We start from the raw sequence: 11969 nt of genomic DNA on the forward strand, positions 1-11969 counted from the left end.
TCAAATTACTTGTTTTTACAATAGTTATTTAGAGTGGTTTAAAGTTTACGTTTGTTGAAGCGGATGTAGCGAAATTAGAGCTAGATAAACTGTGTACCATATGGGTAACAGTATGTTTTAAGGCATACCTACAATGATTTACCAAGAGACAGTTTATTGTGATTGGTAGTAAGGGAGAGTCCGGCAATTTGGACCAGTTTTTTCAATCCCATTTTACACATAGTTTTCTTTGGTTTTACTAATGTTCATGGTATATAATTAAAGAGAAATTATTCAACTTACTATTTCATAGGTATTAATCAACATAATTGTTGTATATTTAGCACAAATCAACAAAATACGAGGTCAGAGCTTCGGTCCAATTTAGCCAACCGGTTCGATAATTTGTACCACATGGTTACTAAATTGCATTTCAATAAATTTCAAGCCTTTAAAAAAACTATGGCAAAATATTATACCATACATTCTTTACAAATTAGGTAACGAAAAGTAGCAGTAGTTAATAACATAGACAATCGATATTGTTTTACACGTTATCACGATTTTGAGTAAAAGTTTTGTAATTTCAATTACCGTGACGCACACTTGCACCTAATCTACTTTGCTAGTCTTTTGCTTTCATTTATTGTTAGTCAAACATAACTACGCTATTATAACTTCAAAATATGATTAACTAAAAAAAAATAAACGTCCAGCAATAGGACAACAATAACGCAAAAAGTCATAAGAAATGGTCAACCTGCAGTGGAAAATAAGGTCTTGTTATAGTATAAGTGTATAATGAAGTTTAAATGGATACTGTCGAAGATGCTACCTGAATTGTAAATCTTTATGTGAATGCACTAATGTGGTAAAGTAGCAGTATACGATGGAGTATTGAGATATTGTAGAAGCACCGTGGTACGTCACGAGAGACTTTACCGAAAATTCGGTATCAAAACAGTGAAAGAAGAAATAAATAATAAAACTAAACATATCATAATGAAAACTGGAGCTACATAACAGTTTATTTGTGGACGATATATTTTCAAGTATTCGTTCGTAGACTAAAGAAGAAAGTACCTCAGGACTTACTGAAAGAAGATTGATTTATGACACTGGCCTCGAAGACCGCCAGAATTATTATTATGAAAATGGTACTGAATATCGCTCAGACAGAATGATTGCAATAACAGAGAAAAAGAAAATGTAACGAAGACGGAAGATGTAAAATAGAATGTTTAATTTAAGGTCCTCGGGTGAAACTATTCACAAGGAAGGTGTTGACACTACACTGGTGTTGTCAAATGCGAATCGAATTTCAGCTGGATGATTGATTCAACTGTTGATTAAGGTGTTGCAGATGATAATTGATTCTCAAGTAATTAAACGATATAGATAGCATACATGTATGGGGACATACATCATAACGTTCGAATGGCCGAAGCGGAATGGGGACATTCCGGCATCAGGACGGCCGTCTGTTAGCAACGAAAGGATTAACGCTGATTTGGCTATCAAATTACACCTGAGGAACGCGGGGAGTCGTACGGGATAACAAAAAGATATTCCTTGTGGCATTCGAACGTTGGCCGCGGGCTAGAACGCCATGACCCGAGAGCCTTCTAAAATATGAGTGTGTTGTGTACCTATGATTGATGGCTTGAATTGTCAAATTAATTATGGTATTGGTGAATAAGTTGGTTTCAGACTAGGGTCATGGAGGCAACAGTGACTCGGTCGGCTACAGTGGCTCAGTCATGTTTCGACCTGAAGGGATAGGAATATATATTTGTCTCTTTTACCGATTCGAAGGCCTTGGAACTCGTGCACGTTTAAACCAGTTTGCTCGCCGCTCGAGCGCCGCGCGGAAGTGTGGTGGAGTGTTTTTTGTTTTCGCGCCCACTAAATTACTTTTTAAGGTGAGTTTCAATTGTTTTCATATCTTTGTTTGTTGCTATAGGTAATAGCCATTATATTTATCGGATAGTAGGTCTTGTATCAATTGTCTTTAACCCGTATTTTGACTTATTTGTTTTAAATCTCGGTTGTTGTGATCAAATATTTTCAAAATGGCGTAAAAGTAAACAGTGACTCAATTTTTACAAGTACACAGTGGCTCATGAGCCACTGTGTACCTATGAGCCACTGTGTACCTTCTCAATTTCAATACTTTTGTAACTTATGCAAATTCAATATTTTTGTAACTTTTAAATTTTGTTATTTTATTTATAGAATGCCACGGAAAAAGACCGCCAGAAAAATAGGGAACACTTCGCATGAAAAAATTAAAGAAGGCTTGCAGTTTATAAGAAGGGGAGAATCTATAAGAAAAGCATCAAAAAGAGTTAATGTACCGTTTGCTACACTTAAAAGGTATTATTGGAAGACTAAGAACTGTGAGTCACTTGATGAATTGTTACCCTCGGAGTTAGAACCTAACTATTCGGTCAATAAAATATTCACAGATAGCCAAGAGATTGCACTTAAAAACTATTACTCGCATTGTGCTCTTTTGTTTTATGGATTGACCGCCAAAGAAAGTCGAAAAGTAGCATATCAGTGTGCTAAAATTAATAATATAAAAATACCTGCCTCTTGGGAGACGACGCAAATGGCTGGCAAGGATTGGTTAATTTCATTTAGACGCAGACATAATATCACATTAAAAAAGCCTGAACCATGCAGCCTCAGTAGGGCAACAGCTTTCAATCAAAGCAATGTCGGGAAATTTTACGACAATTTAGAAGATCTTATTTCACGAAACAGTGCTTTCTCTGATGGAACCAGAATATTTAATCTGGACGAAACATCTACGACGACGGTACAAAAACCACAAAAAGTGCTAGCCCCAACAGGTAGACAAGTCATTGGTAAGGTGACTAGCGGAGAAAGAGGGACATTAGTTACGACTTGCTGTATCGTGAGTGCCAGTGGAAATTTCTTGCCACCGGTCATGGTCTTTCCTAGAAAGAATTTTAAAGATCACATGATTAAAAATACACCACCGGGAACTCTCGGATTGGCTACACCTACCGGATGGATGAATTCGTCGATATTTCCAGAGGTTATGAAACATTTCGTTAAACATACAAATGCTTCGAAAGAAAATCCATGCATTTTAATCATGGATAACCATGAATCACATTTAAGTCTAGAAGCTCTCGATTGCGCCAAAAATGCGGGAGTGCATATTTTGACTCTTCATCCTCACACATCTGCAAAGTTGCAGCCCCTAGACGTTGGTATCTATGGTCCATTCAAGACATATTACAACGCTGCCATTGACTCCTGGCTGTTGCGAAATCCGGGTAAACCCGTTACAATTTATGATTTAGGCGAAATAATCGGATCTGCCTTTCAAAAGGCAATGACGCCAAGAAATATAACAAACGCCTTTGCAAAGTGTGGTATTTATCCATTCGACCGACACATTTTCACAGAAGAAGACTTTCTTCCTAGTTCGGTAACTGATCGTCCTTGTCCAGAAGATCTACAGGGTAAAGGTAATTCAACACCAGACTCTATAAGTATTCTCGAAGAGTGTGGTCTCGAAGCTCTTGTAGAAGCACCTGAATCAAATGTTATTACGCAACCTGATTTAAATATGTCACCTCCCATTAAAAGTCCTGAAAAAGTCGGTTTAAACATAGCTGATGATGCAAAAGAAATATCTGAACCAATTTTTGATCAGTCTGCTCACTTTTCTGGACAATCCACATCTCAGAATCAATCGGTCAATTCTCCAGATTCTACTAATAGAAACACACCACTAAAGTCAGCCAAAGAACTGTCTTTCAAATCGCCTTTTGATTTTCGAAATCCTATAAAAGCTGGTCCAAGAAAAACTAACAGGAAACGAAGGAAGCCTGGACGTAGTCTAATACTTACCGACACGCCAGAGAAAACTTTGATAGAGCAAGAAAAAAATGCGGTTAAAAGAAAGACCGAGGCAAAGAAAAGTAAAATTATACGCACGATATTAGATAGCGACGACGAAAAAGAAAGCCTTGATGAAGTTCAATTTGCAGAATCCGATGATGACGATGGATGGCTTGAATCACCAGAAGAGGATCAAGATGGTAATGTGAATATTCTAACAGAAAAAGACCTAAAGAATCCATTACCTCATCCACCCAAGGAAGGAGAATATGTTATAGTTGAATTGACAACTAAAAAGCAGAGGTCGTTATACAGTGTGTCCGGGCTTGTAGTGATCAAACTTTAAGGGCAAAATCTAGGGACAATTTTATCGATAAAAATACTTCAAATTTGGGGCCTGACCAATTTCTCGAAAAATTACATCGATTTAAGTTTTTAATTTTTAGTTTACACCTCTTCTTTAAAAAACAAGTGAAAGCGTGGGTAGCTTAACATTAATAGGCAAATATTTTATATCATGCGATAGCCAATAAAATTATCTATTAGTTGAAGAAGAAAGCAGACACAAGTTTCATACATTTTATAGGAGTAAGAATGGATTGAATTAGAAAAATACATTACTTTTTTCACTTCTTTTTCAGTTATTTTCCAACACAAGGAAAACCAGGTCGTTAAAGTATGTTTTATTTGCATTGTATTTTTAGTATTTGAGCTATTCTACAAAACGAATGTAAATTTATTAGTCTACGTCTATTAGTTTCGACGTAATTGTTGAACAAAGATACCCCTTCCCAGCGGTTTCCATAGTAATCGGAATAGGTTGTGTGATTCTTTCAGGCAGTGCATTTTCGCATGTCGCGTGCGCTATGGAAACCGCTGGGAAGGGGTATCTTTGTTCAACAATTACGTCGAAACTAATAGACGTAGACTAATAAATTTACATTCGTTTTGTAGAATAGCTCAAATACTAATAATACAATGCAAATAAAACATACCTTAACGACCCGGTTTTTCTTGTGTTGGAAAATAACTGAAAAATAAGTGAAAAAAGTAATGTATTTTTCTAATTCAATCCATTCTTACTCCCATAATATGTATGAAATTTGTGTCTCTTTTCTTCTTCTACTAATAGATAATTTTATTGGCTATCGCATGATATAAAATATTTGCCTATTAATGTTAAGCTACCCACGCTTTCACTTGTTTTTTAAAGAAGAGGTGTAAACTAAAAATTAAAAACTTAAATCAATGTAAGTTTTCGAGAAATGGGTCAAGCCCCAAATTTGAAGTATTTTCATCGATAAAATTGTTCATAGATTACGCCTTTAAAGTTTGATCACTACATGCCCGGACACACTGTATATTGGGAAGGTAATAGAAGAAAGAAACAATGAGCTTGAATACTACGTATCATTTTTGAAACGCAAGTCTGGTACTTATAAGTTCCATATGCCTGCTAAACCTGATCTTTCCCTTGTGAAGGAGAATGATTTAAAATATATTCTTCCAAAGCCTACATTAGTTGGTACGTCTTCTAGACCATTCTACAATTTCTCGATTGATTTTACTCGTCTTATCATTTATTAGAAATAGTACAAATGATTGTTGTTTTAATAATGTTATGTTGTTTTTCATAAACCATAATGTTACCCTAATGGTCATTGTTATTGTTGATTGCTTAAAACATAGTATTTACTAAGTGTAACAGATGTTAATATATCATTGTATATGATATTATTTTGAATAATTTTGATTTTAATATGTTAGTTACATAGGTTGTTAATTGATAAAAAGACTAAAATTGTTACCGAAGAGACTTAAATTACTTAAGATCTTATTATTTAGCAATAAAAGTCCTAAGAGTCGTGTTGATTATAATAAAAATAGATTGTAACAGTTTCATTGTTATTGTTGATTGCTTAAAACATAGTATTACTAAGTGTAACAGATGTTAATATATCATTGTATATGATATTATTTTGAATAATTTTGATTTTAATATGTTAGTTACATAGGTTGTTAATTGATAAAAAGACTAAAATTGTTAACGAAGAGACTTAAATTGCTTAAGATCTTATTATTTAGCAATAAAAGTCCTAAGAGTCGTGTTGATTATAATAAAAATAGCTTGTAACAGTTTCATTGTTATTGTTGATTGCTTAAAACATAGTATTTACTAAGTGTAACAGATGTTAATATATCATTGTATATGATATTATTTTGAATAATTTTGATTTTAATATGTTAGTTACATAGGTTGTTAATTGATAAAAAGACTAAAATTGTTAACGAAGAGACTTAAATTACTTAAGATCTTATTATTTAGTAATAAAAGTCCTAAGAGTCGTGTTGATTATAATAAAAATAGCTTGTAACAGTTTTGTTATTATTTCTAATAAAAAGAATTACGTGGAATGGGCATTATCTTTTCTTATAAATACCGCCGAGACCCCGTGTACCACTAGAGCCACTGTGTACCACAACAGTGAGTCAGTGTGTACACCTAGTAGTCTACAGTGGCTCAATTATCATTTTTTTGTTTTAGGTTCCTACTTTGACATAAGTAGTAAATAATGTAGAATCATGAGTGCTCAGTTACAGTTCAATAGTGTATCTAAAATGTGAGCAAATTTTAGGCCAATATTAAAGCGTTATCTATTTTTATTAAGCTTCGAAAAAAAAGTGAGTCACTGTTGCCTCCCTGACCCTATTTGTATTTAATATCCAATTTGTGAGTGAGTATGTGTACGAATCTAACACGTGTAATATAGTAATCGACGAACTACTATCGTATGTGCAAAATAAAATTTCGATAGTGGATGAAGATACATTAGTGCGGATTTGTACTACGTCGTTTTCGAGTGAGGAAATTAAAAACTCGAAATCCCTGCTCTTCGAGTCCATTTCTACAGACAAAATAAAAATAAAAAGGAAGAATAAAGGCAAGGAGGGAAGAGACATTATCGACATTATAAACTTGTTTAAATCAACTGAACCTGATGTGATACCTATTTTTGTTGCTCGTCAGCTCGAAAAGTTACCGCCGATTTTGTTTGACCACCTGGACTGTACGAAACTATTGAAGGACTTGCTTAAAGTACAAAACGAATTGGATTTCATTAAATCTAATTACGTGACACAAGATCAGTTAACTAACTGTAAAGATGAACTGCTCCGAGATATGAAGAACGAGTCGTTATTGCCGATTACTGCACGGAATGTGAATATAAATCGTGGTGCATGGATCTGTGACAGTAGCCCTATGGGTCTTTCGCATCTGGATAATAGTTCATCCCTAAATAAGTCATTCGACAACAACGGTGGAAATAACTCAGATAATTGCAACGGTTTGCTAGAATACAGAGAAAAATTTTTTCTTCCGGACTTATGGCTCAATTTTATTGAGGTCAGAAAAGTATCACGTGACATTGTTGGAAGTTTGTCAGCCAGGTTTTGTTCATAGATGCACTTGAGAACGTCCGCTTCAGCCATGGAACAGGGCACGCCAATAATAATAATGCGCGGTTTGCGTTTGTTGGTTTCGTCGACAGTGAGACCCGAGTTAACCAGGTTGACCGAACTCTTGAGCTTTTCCATATCCTGTTTAGTTTCGGTGCTAATAATGACTCCTCCGTTTCTAGTTTTGCGGACACTTCGAACTTTTAACTTCATTTCTTCAGGGCAGATAATATTTTGTACCAGTGTCTTGGTGTCGTCACTTGTTTTTGATGCGTCATTAGGGAAAATTGCGACGGAGCTGAAGGGGTTTGGGCGAATGAAATTGTTTGACCCCTTCTTTACCATGTCAGCAAAGGAGGTACTTGCTGGCTGATGTTTCGTGCAAGCTTCCACGGACTGCTTCATCTCAAGAAGGCAGTCCGTTAGGTCTCGTTCTTTCTTCAGCTGTTGAATTGCAGAATGTGTTTCTATAGCTTTTTGCTTTAAGGACTGATACTTAACAGCCATTTGCGCGACTCCATGTCCAACTTTTCGGCAAATGTTGTTTATTCTTAATTTTTGGTCTGAGTTTAATTTTCCTTCACTAGCGATGTGGCATACCTCATTCAAATGTTGCTCGATTGCACTCATCCAGCCCTGCAGGTCTGACGTAGAGATGACTACAGGAGCGTCCCCTTGGTCCTGGGATACATTCTGGGGTGTTGACGGTGGTTGAGGGGAGCGGCGCGTAATTCCGCTCCGGCTGAAGGGGCTGCTTTCTGCTGACATTTTATTAGTATGTGCGAACACTAGCCACTAGTAAAATTGTCATTATAGTNTCTCGGTGCTTAATACATCGAACAAGGCCAGGAGTAATCCAAGGTTTAATATTATGATATTTGCGATTTACTGTGACTCTAATAGTGTTACGTGAAATTGCCTGCTGTACACTTTTTATTAAAAATGATAGCGACTCATTTGCGTCAGCAGTTTTGTAAACTCGGTTGAAGTCAATGTTACGTAAGTCACGTTCGAGATTGTTTATGTTTATTTTGGATTTAGTACGTGCGGGTTTTTGCCTTTTCAGCGATAAATTGAGGGTTAGTAGGACAGCGTGATGGTCCGTAATTGTAGAATTTGTAACAAGTGTAATACACGGAAGGCTTGATTTTAACATCATATGATCTAGGCATGAGCCGCTTTGGTGTGTAGCCAAAGTGTGCGCCGGTTGGAATCCATGGTATGAGCATAGGTTAAGGTAATCCTGTGTTCCTACATCCTGATGTCCGGGCTCAATGTTAATATTTATATCGCCTGTTATTACAGTGTTTTTAAAAGATGTTAAAGTTTGAAGAATCTGGTTCAAGGAGTTGTGGAAATAATCTAAATTTCTAACAGATGGAGACCTGTATAACGCAATAATAGCTGTGTCGCTTCCAATTTTGATTATTAAGCAATTGCATTCTTGTAATATACGTTCTTCAACTGAGACTTTTAGTGATTCTCTAGCATACACTATCACGCCGTCGTTTTGGTTATGGTTAGTTCTTGTATAATACATACTGTATCCTGGCAATTCTGGGAGATTATTATGTCTATTTTGTAACCAACATTCAGTTAAAACTATTATATCACAATAAAAGTTGAGCCTATGGAGGAAGATCTTAAAGCTATCTATATTTTTATAAATACTGCGAATGTTTTGGGTTAGTATTGTTAGTGAATTTGGGTAAACAGAGATACATTGTCGGCACTCCTCAACATCGCACGACCTTGACTCGGATACAGATAATTCATCCATTTCGTTTAGTATATTTACATCCATATTTCTAACTTTTTATACTATGTGTAGGTCTAAAAATAAACAAATTATGTGGCGCTCTTAGGCGCCTTCATAGTCTATAGAATTTATGTACCTGTTTTCGGCCGCTTTTCTTGCCGGGCACTCTGTGTCACCTGTCTTGTGGCCGCAGGGTTTCTTGAAACGTAGACAGGTCGCACATTTAGGCGAGTCCGCTTTCTTCGAGCACTCCTGGATTGAGTGGCCATCTTCCCCGCAGTGGCCGCAGGTCGGAGAGGCGGCTTTGCACGTTTTCGCCGCATGTCCATATTGCTGGCACTTGAAGCATCTTGTTACAAGTGTAAAGTCTCTAACTGGGCATGATGTCCAGTTAATGAAAAGTCTGTCCTGTGAGATTAGAGCTTTACGAATGACGGCTGGTACTTCTATTACATAATTTGTGTTTTCCAAATTTTTTCTTCCGGACTTATGGCTCAATTTTATTGAGGTCAGAAAAGTATCACGTGACATTGTTGGAAGTTTGTCAGCCAGGTTTTGTTCATAGATGCACTTGAGAACGTCCGCTTCAGCCATGGAACAGGGCACGCCAATAATAATAATGCGCGGTTTGCGTTTGTTGGTTTCGTCGACAGTGAGACCCGAGTTAACCAGGTTGACCGAACTCTTGAGCTTTTCCATATCCTGTTTAGTTTCGGTGCTAATAATGACTCCTCCGTTTCTAGTTTTGCGGACACTTCGAACTTTTAACTTCATTTCTTCAGGGCAGATAATATTTTGTACCAGTGTCTTGGTGTCGTCACTTGTTTTTGATGCGTCATTAGGGAAAATTGCGACGGAGCTGAAGGGGTTTGGGCGAATGAAATTGTTTGACCCCTTCTTTACCATGTCAGCAAAGGAGGTACTTGCTGGCTGATGTTTCGTGCAAGCTTCCACGGACTGCTTCATCTCAAGAAGGCAGTCCGTTAGGTCTCGTTCTTTCTTCAGCTGTTGAATTGCAGAATGTGTTTCTATAGCTTTTTGCTTTAAGGACTGATACTTAACAGCCATTTGCGCGACTCCATGTCCAACTTTTCGGCAAATGTTGTTTATTCTTAATTTTTGGTCTGAGTTTAATTTTCCTTCACTAGCGATGTGGCATACCTCATTCAAATGTTGCTCGATTGCACTCATCCAGCCCTGCAGGTCTGACGTAGAGATGACTACAGGAGCGTCCCCTTGGTCCTGGGATACATTCTGGGGTGTTGACGGTGGTTGAGGGGAGCGGCGCGTAATTCCGCTCCGGCTGAAGGGGCTGCTTTCTGCTGACATTTTATTAGTATGTGCGAACACTAGCCACTAGTAAAATTGTCATTATAGTGAAACTATTCGCTGATTGAGCATAGCACAGTGAGTCACTATACTAGGTCACTATTTAAAATATTGTTAATTTATGAATATCGAGAAATGCGCGATGTGCACGTCTGCACTCGTCGAAAGTCCAAACGTCAGTCTGATCTATGATTTCCAAATTAGAAAAAAATCACAAAATTAAATGTTACTGTTTCTAGGCCCTGTTGTCTGGCAAAAGTTTTAATAGATTTTGTGATCCAGTCACGCAGCGAATAAGTTACTTACAAAAAAGAAGTAAGTACCTAGCGAAGCAATCACGAAATTGAACTGAAACCAATTTTACTTTGTAATGCTGAAACTACAATCACTATCTATTAGATAAACTTTTTAGAAAAAGAGTTTTTCTATTTGGAAATCTGAAATCAGTGGCTAAATTATTAATTTTAAAAATATAGACCGTAGTCTGTACCTTGGACATGCAATAAAATTAACTTAAATTCAAGAAACCTGAAAACTTGCGAAATAAATTCAGATGCTTGCATCCCAAGACGTCCATGTTTAATTTACTACGTCACCTAATTAGTATACCAGCTACTTAACTAAGTATACACTTAGTAAATTAACAGCATCATGAATGAAGCATCTGTAAATAGTTTTATTGCATTTAGTCTTCCAGTTAGGAATAAAATGAGCTTAGGTAAAAGAAGAGATTATAAAGAGAAAAAGAACTCAAAACAAGGAAGCAAGTAAAAAGCTAGCAGTTGTTTTTTATACAGAACAAGGCAGTGTTGGTTTTTTGTACAGAACAAAGCAGTGGGGAGATGCTATCTAGGGTGAAGCAAATCTATCTATATAAATAAAAATGAATTGATGTTCGTTCGTTTTCGATTGTTGCTCTGAAAAATCATCTTGCTTAGTATATTTTACGCTGTACATCAAATAAAATTAGTCCATTGTTGGCGGCAAAATGAACCCATAAACGCGTGTTTCTATGCCAATGGTTAAGGGTCAACTACACATGACTGAAATATATATTTTTTTAAGATTATTAGTAATTTCCCGTTAGCCCCTCGTACTAAGCTAAATGCTTGTATCACGAATGAGCTCACCACAAGAGTCGGCTATCGTGGCTTCGATTATTCAAAATTACGTACAATTGAAATATGAAATTGTTACGCACTTTTTAACTCCAATAGACTCCAATACTGTATTATCTTATATTCTCTGGTAATAACGTAAAAACCCACACGAATTCACGTTTCTCAATATTCTTCCCATTTGAAATATTGCTACTAAAAACATATTTTTCATGTATTTTCCCCACAATTTTCAAGAGAAACTGCCTAAATGGCAATAAAGCCTGATTTACGACGTATTAAAGTTGTTCAAAATAAGGTTTTCTATAGAATAAGATTACTTCTTTTGAGAACTAACAGACTAAAATTGCTTGTATTAACAAATAACTACGAGAATTATTAATCCCCAGAGTTCTAGTGCGATACTCCAAACTAAATAGAAGGTCTTAAGTGCCGACCACGAG

General features: G+C 36.4%; 2 protein-coding genes across 2 annotated transcripts; both read right to left on the minus strand.

Annotated features, from left to right (window-relative positions):
• Nucleotides 1-7005: 7005 nt before the first annotated feature.
• LOC114355663 (uncharacterized) lies at nt 7006-10586 on the minus strand. Its single transcript, XM_028308616.1, has 2 exons — nt 10444-10586; nt 7006-8123 (listed from the first exon to the last, which is right to left on the minus strand). Exon 2 carries the CDS (start codon nt 8086-8088, stop codon nt 7006-7008), a length of 1083 nt encoding a protein of 360 aa, XP_028164417.1. The 5' UTR covers nt 8089-8123; nt 10444-10586.
• Nucleotides 9107-10447, minus strand: LOC114355667 (uncharacterized). The gene has a single exon (XM_028308619.1). The coding sequence runs from the start codon at nt 10406-10408 to the stop codon at nt 9182-9184; it is 1227 nt and encodes a 408-aa protein (XP_028164420.1). The 5' UTR covers nt 10409-10447; the 3' UTR covers nt 9107-9181.
• Nucleotides 10587-11969: the final 1383 nt, after the last annotated feature.

The sequence above is a fragment of the Ostrinia furnacalis genome, unplaced genomic scaffold (genome assembly GCF_004193835.3).
Source record: "Ostrinia furnacalis isolate ACB-3 unplaced genomic scaffold, ASM419383v2 OfSCF2477, whole genome shotgun sequence".
NCBI lineage: Eukaryota > Metazoa > Arthropoda > Insecta > Lepidoptera > Crambidae > Ostrinia > Ostrinia furnacalis.

Coding starts and splice junctions, on each gene's coding strand:
- LOC114355663 (XM_028308616.1), bottom strand. CDS start 8,088: ATGTCAGCAGAAAGCAGCCCCTTCAGCCGGAGCGGAATTACGCGCCGC.
- LOC114355667 (XM_028308619.1), bottom strand. CDS start 10,408: ATGTCAGCAGAAAGCAGCCCCTTCAGCCGGAGCGGAATTACGCGCCGC.